The sequence below is a fragment of the Chiloscyllium plagiosum genome, chromosome 19 (genome assembly GCF_004010195.1).
Source record: "Chiloscyllium plagiosum isolate BGI_BamShark_2017 chromosome 19, ASM401019v2, whole genome shotgun sequence".
Taxonomy (NCBI): domain Eukaryota; kingdom Metazoa; phylum Chordata; class Chondrichthyes; order Orectolobiformes; family Hemiscylliidae; genus Chiloscyllium; species Chiloscyllium plagiosum.
The window spans coordinates 17580089-17595737 of NC_057728.1; the positions used below are offsets into that span (position 1 = coordinate 17580089).

General features: G+C 40.1%; 1 protein-coding gene across 2 annotated transcripts in view; it reads right to left on the reverse strand.

The window, feature by feature from the left end:
* Window positions 1–1233: 1233 nt before the first annotated feature.
* LOC122559554 (protein shisa-like-1) overlaps window positions 1234–15649 on the reverse strand; it is a 160819-nt gene continuing 146403 nt past the window's right edge. For both annotated transcript variants that reach the window (XM_043709213.1, XM_043709214.1), the window contains 2 exons: window positions 10570–10911; window positions 1234–2260 (listed from right to left, as the gene is read on the reverse strand). In XM_043709213.1, the coding sequence (XP_043565148.1) occupies window position 2260; window positions 10570–10911 (343 nt within the window). In that variant the 3' untranslated portion in view covers window positions 1234–2259. The remainder of the gene's footprint in view (window positions 2261–10569; window positions 10912–15649) is intronic.

The following is a 15649-nucleotide window of genomic DNA, read 5'->3' on the forward strand; positions in this document are numbered from 1 at the left end:
CAATAAGAACACAGATGATCAATTCCTATGACCCCATCACTAAAGCCCTTGCAAATATTTTCTTTTCTGTCAGGTCCACAATGAAATATTTTCTGCTGCTTATGACCAACTAATGGCTAATCCCTGATGCTGAACCAGTGAAATGCTACCACAGCTGAAAACCACAAAGTGGTTATACACTTTTTCACACAATGCTGATTTTGTTTTAGATCTTCAGTGATCGACTGATCATATTCTATTATCATTACTGAACACCCCAGGTAAGTCACATTAACACGAACGAGAGTAGGTACTGCTGATTTATCAGGGTTTGTATTTCAGTCAACACACCTAATGTTCCATTCTATAGGTGTGTAACACACACTTATGTGTGAACCATACGCTTTCCACCAATGAACAATGGACTGATTAAATTCAGGTTTGCTTCATTCACTTTCTTGCTATTTTGGATTTGAAGGGCAATATTATAAAAACATTTCATTGACACAATTCACTGTTATTCGAACAGATAGTCCTTTTTTCTTATCAAGACAGTGTACCTTATTTTTGTACTTTGCTCTGTCTTTTTAGCCGCCAATCACTGATTCAAGTCAGCTGACTCAGACAGAAGCTACTGAGTTAATAGGAGGGGCCTTGACTACTGTATATGACTTTCCAGTCTGCATGAAATACCCATTACATGAACCACCAGCAATAAATTCTATACGTTCTAAATTAAATCTTGCTGTCTCCAACTTTGCCTGGGGGATTAGTGGCAATATAATAAGATTATAGAGTCTTTAAGATTTTGAGTTAATTCCTGCCTTAGATTTTTAAGTGGAATTGCATTTGGATAAATATGTTTGTGGAAACCTGAGCAGTATGGACAATGTAAAAATTGAGTCCGGGCTGGTCGAGTTTAAGGTAAGACATGAGTTCAGGACTGTGTTGTGAGATCGGGACAATGGGTATCTGAAGACAGTTGACAAATTAGATAAGGGGAGATTAGATTAGATTCCATACAGTGTGGAAACAGGCCCTTCAGCCCAACCAGTCCACACCGACCCTCCGAAGAGTAACCCACCCAAACCCATTTCTCTCTGATGAATGCACCTAACACTATGGGCAATTTAGCATGGCCAATTCACCTGACCCACACATCTTTGGATTGTGGGAGGAAACTGGAGCACCCGGAGGAAACCCACGCAGACACAGGGAGAATGTGCAAATTCCACACAGACAGTTGCCCCAGGCTGGAATTGAACCTGGAGCCATGGTGCTGTGAGGCAACAGTGCTAACCACTGAGCCACCGTGCCACCCCAAAATATAAAAATTAGGGACTAATCATTTGTCTTAAGCAGTGGTGCAAAAACAAAAAGAGGAATTATTAGATCAGCCGCCTTTTATATTCAGCACTTAGTGTTTAATTCCACTGATAGCAATCAGCTGTAGGATTAATGGGCACCTGATCTAATATCATCCACTTCCATCACCATCACCCAGGACAAGTATCTACACTTTAACTTATAAATAATGATTTCCAGAATTATTGGACCGCTTCTTGATTTTGAATCAATATATTTGAATGGCAAGTCACTCAAGTATGTCATAACCATGATTGTATAAGAAAATATTCTATAATTCAGCCCTCACTCTAGGAATTCTGTAAAACAGAAACAGGGTGTAACATTTCAGTCAAAACTCTTTTCCTGTCAGCTGACAGCAAGAACAATTCTTCCTGTTCTCGAATATTGCCATTGTTCCACTCAGCGGCAGCAGGCTGAAGTCACTTTGTAATATCAGAGAGTGAGAGGTAAACTGATACAGACTAGAAGTTATGTGGCTCCTCAGAGAATACTTTACCCAGCTATTGTTCATTTATCATGCAATGAGAAATTCGGTAAAGAGATGGTGTGTGTGCCCTGGGTATAGAAATATAACTCTGCACAGCCTTGAGGAACACTAATGACAAGGTAATGGTGAATATTTTGGAGTGCACACAGTTTACTGTGTTTTTGTTCTACATGAAGACTATTGCTTACACGTCACATTCAGTTGAGTAAACACGTTTCCCAATATTGCACTCAGTTACCAGACACTCAATCACATGAGCTACTAGTTCAGTTCATTTTGGGAATATCTGTACAGTCAGGATCAAGATCAAGCACCATGTCCTCTATTAGCTACTTCACTCTACAGATGTGTCACTGAGATGATCCTCTTGCTGTATTTCAATGGTTCCCTCTTGTCTTCTCGCGATATCCAGGCACTATTCTGCATCTGCAAAAGACAAGTTGACTTCTCACAAAGTTGGTAAAAGAAACTGTCGCAGATCTCTTTTGGCTTGTGTGAGCAATATAATTTTCTGTAGGGACTCTTGATCCATATCAAGCAAACAAAAACCCTTCTCTACCATAAATCTGTGCCTTTTTTGGGGAAATGTTAAATATGAAAACGTACCTCTCAATTCTCATTGTTCTCCATGCTGAGACACACTTTGGATGTGTGTGGTTCTATGCAACTATTGCTTTGTGATCTCGGCACAGAAATGGTGAAGTTTTGTACACAAAAATACTACTAGAGTTTAATTCTATCCATAGCATAATAACCAATCAATTGTTGACATTACTTATATTACCTGGACACTCTTTAAAAGCAAACAAAGGACTGAACAAACAGAAAAGGTGGTGGAGCCAGAATCTTTAAATATCTTTAAGGGAGGGAAGGAAGATTCTTGATAAAGCAAAGTGCTGAAAAGTTATTGGGGATCAACAGGAATGCAGGGTTGAGATTAAAATCGGATCAACCATCTCATTGAGTGGTGAGGCAGGCTTGAAGGATCTAGTGTCCAACTGTTGCTTCTAATTTGTACGTGCAAATGAACAAGTTGATAACATGGGAGGATTAAATTGGTGCTGCTTCGTTTAAATGATCCTTCTTCAGGGTTAACTGTGGAAGTGAAGTGCTCACTGCCTGGAAAGGTTTGTGTGATGAATGGTTTACCAGTGAGTCTTGTTTGCAACCCCTTGAGATGTACGATATTATTCTAACCTTCAGCTACTCACATTGGTCCTCATGTCAGTACTCTGAAATAATGTACAACATGCAAAAGTTACTGTGCAATGATTCTCCTATTGTTGAGTCCATAGATGTTGAATTATCATCTCTATTACAGCATCAAAACCATATTTTGTTCATAAATAATTAAATGTTGGATAATGTTTTGTGATTAGTTTTTCATTGCTTGTTGTTGTAATTTAATTCCTTTCTTCTGGATCTGCATTTTTTTTTAAAGCATAGAGTTTGGAACATAATTTGCAGAAAATTTCATTCCCTTCCAGGAAATAAAATTGACTTTAGCACTGGATATTATTCAACATGAAAATGCTGAGAGTGACATATCAGAAGAGTGAACAGTTTCAATCAGTATCTGAGTGTCATATCTTGAAGATCAATGATGTTATAATGAAAGGTAATTGGAACAGTCCTAGTGCTTTCAGCTGCATGAACTATCATTTCAAGAGCTGATTTTTAATGCACTTCAGCAATAAATACAAATACTTGTCGATGGTACTAATGTGTATTCCCCAGACTGCTGTATTTTGTAAGTTACAAGTACCATTCTGCTTTTGATTGTCAATCGAATTAATCTTCCCCAACTATCACTGACAGATAGTTCACCCAGGAAACTCTTAAAGACGTCCTTGCACACAGCAGTTCTGCGTTCGCACTCAGAAATCTATTGAACAGAGTCAGGTGAATCAACCACACTAGGTTCCAACATCTTTCCACAATACCTCAAGTCAGTCACTCCCATACAAACATTTTTCCCCTCCTTCATTATCTTTCTCCCTTGCACTTTATCCCTCATATGTTGTCTTTGACATATGCAGTCACTCTGACTGTCGCACACACACACTCCTTTCTCACACCTTTGCTGTCTGACATACATGCTATCTCTCACTCAGTCTCTAACTCAAGGGCAAATTCATTCTTTCTCAGATAATGTGTTTCTGTCTAATGCATGGATGCACAACCCTTCTCTCTGTCTAATCACTCTTGTATAAATCTCCTCTCTTTCCCCTGGTAACTTATCCTCACACTTAAACATAAACCCCACACACCAGAAGCCTTTGGAGTTGTCATCATGAGCCAATTCTTTAAATAAAATGCAGGAACGACAGCTACTAACAGCCAATCTGTTTGTACAGATGTTATTGTGGAAGACATTTTGTATTCCCATGATCTTATTTTAGGTCATGACAATGTCTGGCAGATACATAAAGGTTGTGTTGGGTGCAGCTATGAGCAACAGAAATAAGGAGCTAAGTTCAAAAATCACAGCACCATATAATGATAGGACATGCAGTTCAGGGTAAGGACATTAAGCATCAAACTGACTTTCCATTTAAACTGTGATTAGTCTTGCTTATGGCTTTCCTTATACTTTACAATACAGATTGGAGGAAAGGAAGGACAGGAACATCTCTTTTTGGGATGCATGTTTGTAATTTTCTTTCTCACTCCCACTGATGTACCATAATTTTTCACTTTACAGAATCCCTACAGTGAGGAAGCAGGCCATTCAGCCAATCAAGTCCACACCAACCCTCCTAGGAACATTTTGCCCTGAGCCACTCCCCTACCCTGTAACCCTGCATTTCCCATGGCTAATCGACCTAACCTGCCCATCTTTGGACTGTGGAAGAAGATCAGAGCATCTAGAGCAAACCTATGCAGACACGGGGAGAAGGTGCAAATTCCACACAGACAATTGCCTGAGAGTGGAATCAAACCTGTGTCCCTGGCGCTGTGAGACAGCAGTGCTAACTACTGAGCCACCGTGCCGTCCCAATTTTGCCAATCCCACTTACGAAATAAACATTACATTTCTATTTTTAAAAGAGGATCCAGGTATTTTTGTGAGCTTGGGAAAACCCAGCCTGTGCATTTTGCATCTTTCAAAATGTACACCCAGCTCACGTGAATTTGCTCAGGATTTTTGTCTTTCCCACAAATGTCAGGTTGCAGGGGAGGTTGAGGAGTGTGACTGGCGAGGTGGGCCAGTTTGAACGTTCATCTCAGTTTTTCAATACAGCAGCTCAGCTCCTAGCAACTTTTAACAGCCCCTTAAACATCACCTCCCACCTCCTCCATGCTCCCTTTAAGCTATCCCATGCTCCTTCAGATTCCTAATGCCACCTCCATACTGCCCGTGTATCCTCATAGGATTCCTGAAGAAGGGCTTATGCCCGAAACGTTGATTCTCCTGTTCCCTGGATGCTGCTTGACCTGCTACGCTTTTCCAGCAACACATTTTCAGCATATATCCTCATAGCCTCTTATCTGGCATGTACTATATACAGTGGTCATGAGCTTTGCCAAGGCAATGAGAATGATTTTTAAAATTATTGGAAGTAAAGCTAACCTCTAAAAATCTAATAAACCTCAAATTTAAACACATTTTCATTGATACTGAAGATAACTATTCCAATACAAAAAAAAACAGCATTCCTTTAAATACCTATTGGTTACGTCAGGGGAAAAAACCTTCCCAAAGGTACATTCTGTCATTATAACCTCTTGTAGTTTCAATCATTCTTGTTTCAACAATGTGTTGAGGTAAAGTCACTAGAAGTGCTTGAAAACCAGCCAAGTATTCATAATTGCTACGGTTGTTGTAATATAAGTTCTTAGCTACACTGCTTGAAAATATCAGAACAAAGTGTTGTCTCACTTATATTTCAAAATGAAATGCCTGTTAATCAATGGAGAGGTTTGGGGCAGAGACATTTTCCAACTTTTAAAAATGTTTTGTTTAAACAGCTAGGTCTTTCAATTGATTTACATCTTAGCACGTGCCATGAAAGCAGACATTGATAGGGCACCTTTACCATTTAATATATAATAGCACTTTCTTCAATGCTGTAATGCATTGAAAAGTAGTACATAACTTGCACAATGATGGTCAATGTGAGATTTAATTTATCTTTACAGCTTTCAACACATTTTAACGTCATCTGTCAGAATGTTCTCAACTTCTCAGCAGCCTTACTCCACTGATCATGAGCTCACCAAGGAATTGCACTTTATGAAGTCTTTCAAACCACGTTTCCAAAACCCACATCAGCAGACAAAAAAAATGTGTGTGGGAGGAAATCCAATGTTGTTCAATGCTCGTAATGGAGAACTCCACCTTGAAATGAGCACGTGAAATGAGCAGTCTTCCTGACTCACAAAAAGACCACATGAAAATGATTCAGGGTCAGGAAGGCCTTTTATCATTTTTCCAGCAAAAAAAACTATGCTCTGTATTTCGCCATCTGATTCATCCTTCCACGGGGAGATAAAAGTCTGGCGCCATTACTCCAATTGATTACAGACAAATGGTACAGACCAAAGGCAGATTGAATATCATGCCAGGCCTGTGTTTTTATCCTCTATATACAGGTGCCCTGCTGGTAAGTTACTATTGTTCAAAGCAGTGGACCTTGATCTATTAGTTTATAGCACAAAACATTCCACTGACTTGTGCTTTGATTAAAAGATCATCTTTCTATTTTAAGCTGAGATGTATATTTAATTTTAAATTAAATTTTACTCTGTTCTGTAAAGCTCAACTTTTTAAAATGGTAGTAAAGTGGCAATTACTGCATTGGAGATTTGCTCAGTGCAATAAAATATTTTTTTAAATTGTGTATAATTTATAGTTTTCTCAGTAAAAGTGTACTCTTCTGTGTCAAGGGAAAGAAATGGTGCCAGCTAGACACTGAGACTTTCCCCATAAGCTCTCTCGTTCATTTTATCTATCTTTTTAGTGAAGATGACATGTGCTAACCACACGAGTGTGAATTGCAAATTCTTTTTTGGAATATATATTTTTGTTTTGTTTACTGGGAGCATATGTGTATAATTGAAAGCAGGTTTATTTAATTTGTCTGCTTTCATTAAAATATGCAAACGCTGCTTGATTTATTCCTCAAGGCAGCAGGGTTCATTGGCTGTAAAATCGCTCCTTAACTGTGTTCCTGTTGGGTTGTGTTGAGTGGAGTCTCTGTGAGAAATCTGCACTTTCAGAGAAAAAGATGGATGCAGAAAGCAAGAGAACAGAAATGGAAAATTAAAGCTTTAATCATTGCTGACTTCATTCCATCTGAACAAAGGCAGAGTTTACAGAGCACAATAAGCAGATATGATTAAATGGAAATCTGCATCCGTGATTCATTGTAAATGTATACATTTTTAAAAACTTGTTATGAATAAGTAAATATTTGGTACTAAAAGCATTTTGAAGAGATTATTCCTTCTGCAACACCTTGTGTCTGCAGTTGTCCCCAACATCCCCTCCATTTCCTATGGTCTCTCCCTATCCAAGGATAAGAAGTGCAAGACCTTTCCTTTTCAGCAACCAAGTCTGAAACACTTATTCCCAATTAAAATATGTTTCATTAAATTTAGTACATTGTATCTGCTGGTTATGAGGTGATCTCCTGTACAAAGAAGAGACCAAACACAGACTATGGGAGCGCACTGTCCACTAAATGACTCTGAATTTCCAGTAACCTACCATTTTAACTCTCCATCGTGTGTGCACTCTGACTTATCCGTCCTTAATCAGCAGCTAATCTTCTAACTGAGCATTTTAAATGCCTTCTCAATTTTAGTCCTACAAGGTTACATCAAAGCCTCTGTCCCCAGGTTTCTTTGCTGGTTTGTGTTTTTTTTCCCCCTCCTCTTGTTTCTTTGTTACTTCCTTCAGATCATAGAATCTCTATAGTGTGGAAACAGGTCATTCAGCTCCACAAGTCCACACCCATCCTCCGAACAGCATCCCACCCAGGCTCACCACCCCCCACCCTTTCCCTGGAAGCCTGCATTTCCCATGGCCAATCCTCCCAACCTGCACATCTTCGGATTGTGGGAGCACCCAGAGGAAACCCACGCAGACACGGGGAGAATGTGCAAACTCCACACAGACAGTCAGCCGAGGCTGGAATCGAACCCGGGTCCCTGGCACTATGAGGCAGCTGTGCTAATCACTGAGCCACTGTGTACACCATTTACATTGTGAACAAACAACAGTTATCCTACCATTCATATCTCTTCTAGACACATCTTTTGATTTTTTTTCCTTGTCATTTTCTTTGGTATTGCACCATGAAATATTCATCATTTAATCTCACAATCATCCTTTTTATTCTTCTACAGACTGTCTCTCCCTTTATTAGCTCAACAACGATTCATAACTTCTTCCATTCTAATGGAATGTCATTGACCTGAAAGGTTGATTCAGTTTCTCTCTCTACATCTGCTGTCATACTTTTTAAATATTTCCATTATTTTGTATTTGTATTTCATAGTTCCAGTGTAAACTTTGTGTCACTGCTTAATTCACTGCCATTTCTCTGTAGGAATGCCTACCTTAAAGCAGTTTTTCTCTTTTACAGAATTTCTGTTTGTTTCGACTTCATTAATTTCTAGTCTCCTTTTCATGTTTTGTCAGAAATCTACCAACCTCACTTTCACAGCCACATCCCTTTCTTTAGCATATGTCTGTGGCTCTGCTTTATTTCACAAGTCTTGTGAGAAAACTCCAGTTTGGTTCCTCACATATTTTCAAATTTCAGAGCTCCTTGAACTGCTATTTTTGCAGTCTCCTAGGATCCACACTCAACATCATGCGTAACCATGGGTATGTCCTTGATCTCTGTCTCTCTTCAGCAATTCCAACTCACTCTATCCCAAAGCTGTCCCAATCCAATGTATCACTTCATCCTCCACTACATGCAACATTTTAACAACATCCTTTCAGGTGTGAACTTTCATTAACTCATGTGGTATAAACATTTTTCTGGATTTTTCTTGCCCTTCATCTTTCACTCATCCCACACGTGCTCCAAATCTCATTCCAAGCTATATGGCCACTGACCTTCCCCTCTCTGACCCCAAAGGATTTCCCCTTAGCAAAGGCCTTAGTTTCATTTCCTTCCAACCTAGGACAGGACCCTGAGCTTTTCTTCCAATGCCTTCATCCAATTCCACGGCCAGGAGTCCTTTCCCCACATACAAGTCTTTTCACCCATTTCCACTATTTTGCCTGCACCTGGATTGTTCAGCTCCTTCTGACCTCTGAGCTTTCATTGGGAACAACCAGTGTGGCAACTATGACCTCTATTTCTCTGCTCCCCTCACTTGCTCGAACTTGCTGCTGTCCATTCTCTCAGGGTCCAAATCTAACATTGTTATCAGATCTACTGTCATGGATGGCAACTCTCTATGTAATTTGGTCTGACAGGGGCCTAATTCTCTCTCACTTCCACTTTCTTTTCACTGGACCATGAACGCACTGGAATGCAAGTTTGCTGCCACTGTTCCCTTTGCAGACCATTTCCCCGAGTTCGGATTAGGGACAAAATAGCTGCTTGGCCATCTGCCTGGAGGTAACCTCTCTGTGGCAGAGTTGGGGGCTTGTGTTGGAGCACAGGAAATAGGAACAGGAGTAGGCTGTTTGGCCGCTTGAGCCTGCTCGGGCAATCAATAGGATTGTAGCTGATCCTACACTCGTCATGTCCACTTGCCTGTCCTTTCCCTGTAAACTCTGTATCCCAGGCTGATTTTGAGACTGCCTTTCTGTAGACCCCACCACAGAATGGCTGTGGCCATTTATTTTTCAAAATTTGTAAAAGCATTTTAGAGGCATTCTTTCTCTCCCTTGCCTGCAATAGCGGCTGGTTGAACCTGCTATTGGTCTTGCCAAGCTCAAAGAGTCTGCCAAGGATGATGTGTGTGTCCTCCAGTCATTACTTAGCCAGTCTAAACACACTCAGTGTTGGGGTGACACAGTATGGCATTAGGTCGTGTGTTTGGTACTTGATCAAAAAAGGAAAACCTTTTGAAGCCAAAGTCTGAAAGCTGCATGGGAAAGAGGTCACCTTAGGCAGAGATCATTAGTGTCACATTAGTGTCACACCAAAGTGTTAACAGAAGGCACGTGCTCACAATCTCTGGGTACCTTGTGATTAAGAAGTGAATGTATATCCAGGCAACATGGAATCTCCAAATTGAGACAGCTCAATGAGAATTAAACTCTTTACTCAATGATCCAGAAATGTTTGAGAAGAATCACTCAGCTTTAAAATGAAATCTCATCATAGTGCCTGTCACCTTTGGTATGGATATTTGCAAAATGATATTTTAGTGCTGTTCAAACAACAGCTTCTCTTTTTTTCCTAAGGCCTGCTTTTATCTGGTTCAAAAATATTCAGGACCTACCTAATTGTGTTTGCTTTAAAGTTGCACCATTTAAAAACAAATTGATGCTTCATCTATTTAATTTGGTGTTAGATTAATGGATTATTTGCAGTTGATTTCCATCCAGATTTAGATTGGGAGATCTGATTTATTGCTGTTCATTTTTTAAAAGTAGGTACTTGAGAGAAGTTAGCCACAAAAGGGGAAGAGCAACTGTCCTATCCATCTGGGGAATGAAATATACACTTTTCACAGATCTTTAAGAATTTATAATATAGCAGGACATTAGGAAGGGGGCTGTTTTCCAAAAGTAAAACACGGAAACTATGTTTACTCACCATGCAGTTGAACTTTGAAAAGACATCAAGACTGGACTCGGAGCATCTGCCTTCAACATCTGCATAGGCCATGGTGATGGAGCTGGAGCTGGAGCCTGGGACTGGGGCTGGGCTGGAGTCTGGGCCTGGGCCTGTGCCTGGGCCTGAGTCTGGGCCTGGGCCTGAGTAGAACTGTTCCACTGGCCCTCATCCTGCTTCAGCCAGCTGCCTCGGATTCCCCACTTAGACAAGTAAAATTGACAGATCTCATAATTCATGGCAGAGTAGTAGAGAAGGTCCAGTACAAGCAGGATTAGGACAAAAAAACCATAAATCCATACTCCAATCAGTGCACTGTAGTTACTGAAACAAAAATATTATCAAGTGAGACGATAGTAACAATGCAATTTTATAAACAATGAACAACATCAAGAATATTCATGGCCTGAACAGATCAGGAAATGCGGATATTTGTTGATTTACTGAAATATGATAATTTAAGTTTCTTACACTTCACTTTGTCTTGCCAAGGTTCCTCACCATGTCCACCCTCACACCCACTCACCTTGCAGCAGCTCTCAGGCTACACTGCCCATTCACTTCATTATTTCCCCGTTCATCGATCCATTGTTAACGAGCACCTCGACTGGTCTACAGTTTGGCACATTTGCTTTGTGGTCATTCTTACTAAATGCACTTTATCCATCAGCGATGTCCTCACCTTTACTCACTCAAGACTATTCCATTTCATCTCTTGTAGGAGGCTGGAGGTGCACCACCAGAAATAAACAATCTCATAGACCTGGATAAGGCTACCCTGGAGATATGTGGGATATCTATACCCATCTCTGTCAGAAATGGGGGAGAAATAGCTGGGTACAGGGTTATATATCCTTCCAATACACACAAGACCTTAGGTTGATCAAATCATACTCTTTTCATTTGTCTTCCATGATTTTCATACACACAGCAAGTGCTGCAGGACATCCATGATGATAATGTATGATGATGATTCCTCAAAGAAACTCATTCATTCTGAGCATACAGTTACTGGACATTTAACAATGCACAAACACAGACAGTCACATATTGCTGGGTCCACTTGGACAGTTAGTCCAATTTATGAATGAGCACGAGAATGCATTGAGAGACGATGCTATGGGAAGTTTGCAACAGGAGGCTCAATCCTTTCTGAGCTCTGATCAGGTGGGTGTAAATGCTGAATCCAGGGAAGCTCTTGTTGAGAGGGAGAACACCTGCGAACACATCTGCAGCTTAGCCAAGGACTGCCGGAAGTGCCACACACTTGCTTCATAATAACAGATAGAATGCAGTAATCCAACGTGATTGCTATAGGAATAATGAAGGAGGGAATTGAGAGAATAACTGTGGTACAGTGATGACAACCATTATGGAGCTTCAGGGAAGGCTCATAAATGTTCCCATACAGGTGACGAGCAAAGCCATACAGAATTGGAATCCCAACAAGTCTGCTACCTTAAACTAGTTGACAGGTACTTTATCTGTGACCTCACAATGCACCACTGATCTCCACCAAGCTGGTCTGCAGCGGAATGATAGATGTGTCAAACTGCTGACTCAGGAGAGCAGTGATCACAAAAGGGAACATGGGGGTGAGAATTCCATCCAAAACACCTCTCTTGTGGACCACCCCCACACCCCCCTTCACTTCACCACTAACCTCCGTTGCCTCATTAACTGATGAAAGGCTGCCTCTTCACAGATGAATGTGGAGCTGTCTTTGTTGGGTTTGGCTAGATCTATGTCAGCAGACAGAGTTGGAATCAGAGCCGATGCCTCTAGTCCTCAGCCTCAGTTGCAATTTTCCATTTGGTGAAAAAAAATGGTGTCAGGTTCTAATGACTTCATTGGCACTGTACATTTGCTGAAAAGAATCCATTGGCTTTGGGCAGGTGACCTTGATACCAATTTACAGGATAAAATGCAACCTACCAGCTCTCAACTTTCCTAAGGCAGATAAGCAATGCTTTAATTTTAATCATTTACCTGTCAGATTTCAGTTGGAAGGATAGGGTTAAAACTGCTGAGTGTATTAAACTCTGTTTGGGGAAAGGGAAATTATTGTAACCCACTACATCACCATTTCCTGACAAGTGTCTTCCATTTAAATCAACAGTACTAAGAAAGAATAAGGACCTAACTGAAGGTTGATTTTCCTCTTCAAGGTGGCTTCCTTTTGCTAGTGATAAAACAACAGCAGATTTTCTTGTGGGAAATTGGAAAATAATTTGATTGTCTGATAAGATATGAATCTGATTGAGCAGTTACAGAACTCAATCTTCCTTAGCCATCATGTGAAACCCTAGCGCTGCTGATTTCAACAGTTGTGTAAGCATAAAGGTCACAATCTAAATGCCACATATGAATCAAGTGTTCACTAACAGTGACCGGTGATTTCCTTAGTCATCTTTATCTCATTTCCATGGATCACCACAAAGGAACAATTCAAAGTGCTCAGTAGAACATTCATCCACTATCGTCACTAAACGGCTGAGACATTAATTATAAAATCAACATCGCAGAACCAATATATTTCTTTGTGAGTGCATTGCGCACCTATACAATGATCACCTTCTGATAGAAAAATGGATGCTTTTTACAATTGATTTATCTGTTCCTCAACTTTGCTGCTTGCAAGGACTTGCACAATCTTGACACTTTATTCTTCTGGAATTTCCTACCCATTTCCCTTCGCTGTACCACCTCCCTTTCTGTGCTTTCTTTGTTGTTTCAATTCCCCATTTGGACTCTGTGTACTTTCCCTCGCTCCTTAGAGAATACCCACCTAATTCTTTTCAACCATTATTACAGTCAATTTAAATGTTTTGCTGCATATATTGGGAGTGGGGAACAGTCTGTAGAAAAACAAGTTATCTATGACATTGTTTAAAAACAATCCATATGCCAAAGAAAACATCTGGTGCACTTGGATGCCCTAAAGTGTCACCTGTGTATGTTTTCATAAGTGATTAGATAGATGGTGGCTTAGAGGGAATTTTGTCATCTTTGCAGAAACTGGTAAAGTTGTAATGTCTTTGACATTTAACATTTCCAGCAATTATTTCATAGTTTACCAATCTTACCCTTAATTTCTGTAGGTTTTCTATAGACATTTGTACTGTTAGAAAAGGCTAAGGAAGAGTCAAGTAGCTTCCTGCTTTCACCTTTCCTCATTTAACCACAATAAGGTTTTCTTAAAATGGATATTCATGCCAATGCTGGAAGTGTTCAAATGAATATGGACTGTGATCATTAAAAATGAATTGAATAGATTTTCTGGACTTATAATAACAAAGAGGATAGATGTTATTTTACTTAACCTGATCTATGTAAAATTCATCTGATGAAGGAGCAGCATCCCGGAAGCTTGTGATTTCAAATAAACCTGTTGGACTATAATCTGGTGTCATGTGACTTCTGATTTTGTCCACTCCTACCCAACACTGGCACACCTACCTCATATGTAAAGTAATAAAAAAACACTGAAACTCCCAAACACATGAGTAAATTACAGAGTGGAGACGATGGATTAAGCAACTTAGAGTCCAATAGTATTAAAGAGGTACACAGTTTATGGAGGTTGGTGGCTGAACTGTCTTCAGAATGAATTTGACTGTCTCCCTGCTATCATTTGGTGGTTTAAAGATGCAGAGGATGGCTTATCTGTTTTTCTGGAGCTTATTTCCTTTAAAAAACTCTGTCTGCGGCGCCTGGAGTCTCAGTCAGCAGACACAGTGTCACAGCTCACTGGAATAGCATGTTGTAAATCAAGGCTGTCTACTCCCAGAGATGTCACAAATGTGAAAATTTGATTAAACCATCAAATCGCCCAATTCTTCCTAACTGTCTAATTCAGGTTATAAGATTATAAGCACCAGTTTTTTTGTCATTGAATATTGTTATTAACTATGCACGGTGGCTCAGTGGTTAGCACTACTGCCTCGCAGAGATAGGGACCTGAGTTCAATTCCATCTTTGGGCAACTGTCTGTGTGGAGTTTACACATTCTCCCCGTGTCTGCGTGGGTTTCCTCCAGGTGCTCTGTTTCCTCCCACAGTCGAAAGATGTACAGGTTAGATGGATCAGCCATGCTGAATTGCCTATTGTGTCCAGGTTTAGGTGGATTAACCATGACAATTGTAGGATTACATGGATGGGATGGGCCTGGGTGGAATGCTTTTTTGGGAGGTGTAGACCTATGAGCCAATGGCCTGCTTTCACACTGTAAGGATTTATTATAATCAAACTGTGTTTTAATCAATGGCATAAAGGCAAGTCAGATGAATTTGTAGTTTAGAACTTTATAATTTAAGCAAGAACAGTAAAATGCCAGGATTTCTAATTTATATAATTTAAATTTTACCCTTTTTAACTGCACATACACACAGGCAAAAAGAAAAACCGATGAACACACCCATGGAGGTGGAATGAAAGTCAGAGGAACACAGTTTTATATCACCAGTTTAAAATCCAAAATTAGATGGATCAATTCCACAATTCTTTTTCTTCCTTCTTTCCTTCCCACATCAAGGATCATATTTTAATTTCACTGGTTACTTTATTGGACCCAGATGTCTTTATTTACCTGTGCATACTAGTCATAGACTCATAAACTGCACGGAAACAGACATTTCGGTCCAACTCGTCCATGCAGATCAGATATGCTAACCTCATCCCATTTGCCAGCATTTGGCCCATATCCCTCTAAACCCTTCCTATTCATAAACCCATTCAGATGCTTTTCTTTCAGTAGTTTTTCCCTATTTTTTTTTTGACAAGAGCCAGATAGCGCAGTTTTTCCAGAGCAAGGGAACAGAGAGTGGGAGATATTGATGCTGCAACTTTGTGGGGCTTCTGTCTTCTTCTAATTTCATTCCCACCCGTGGGGTCTGTGTTAAACTGCAGTTGTACCAGGCAGAATTTGTTACTGTGCTGAGTTCTCCTGAGCACACAACAAATGGTATCAATTGAAAAGCTAAGCATAAGACTAATTTTTTTAGAACTTCCCTGAACACACAAATCATGTTGATTTGTCTGAGTTTCTCCCTCAGTGCTCCAA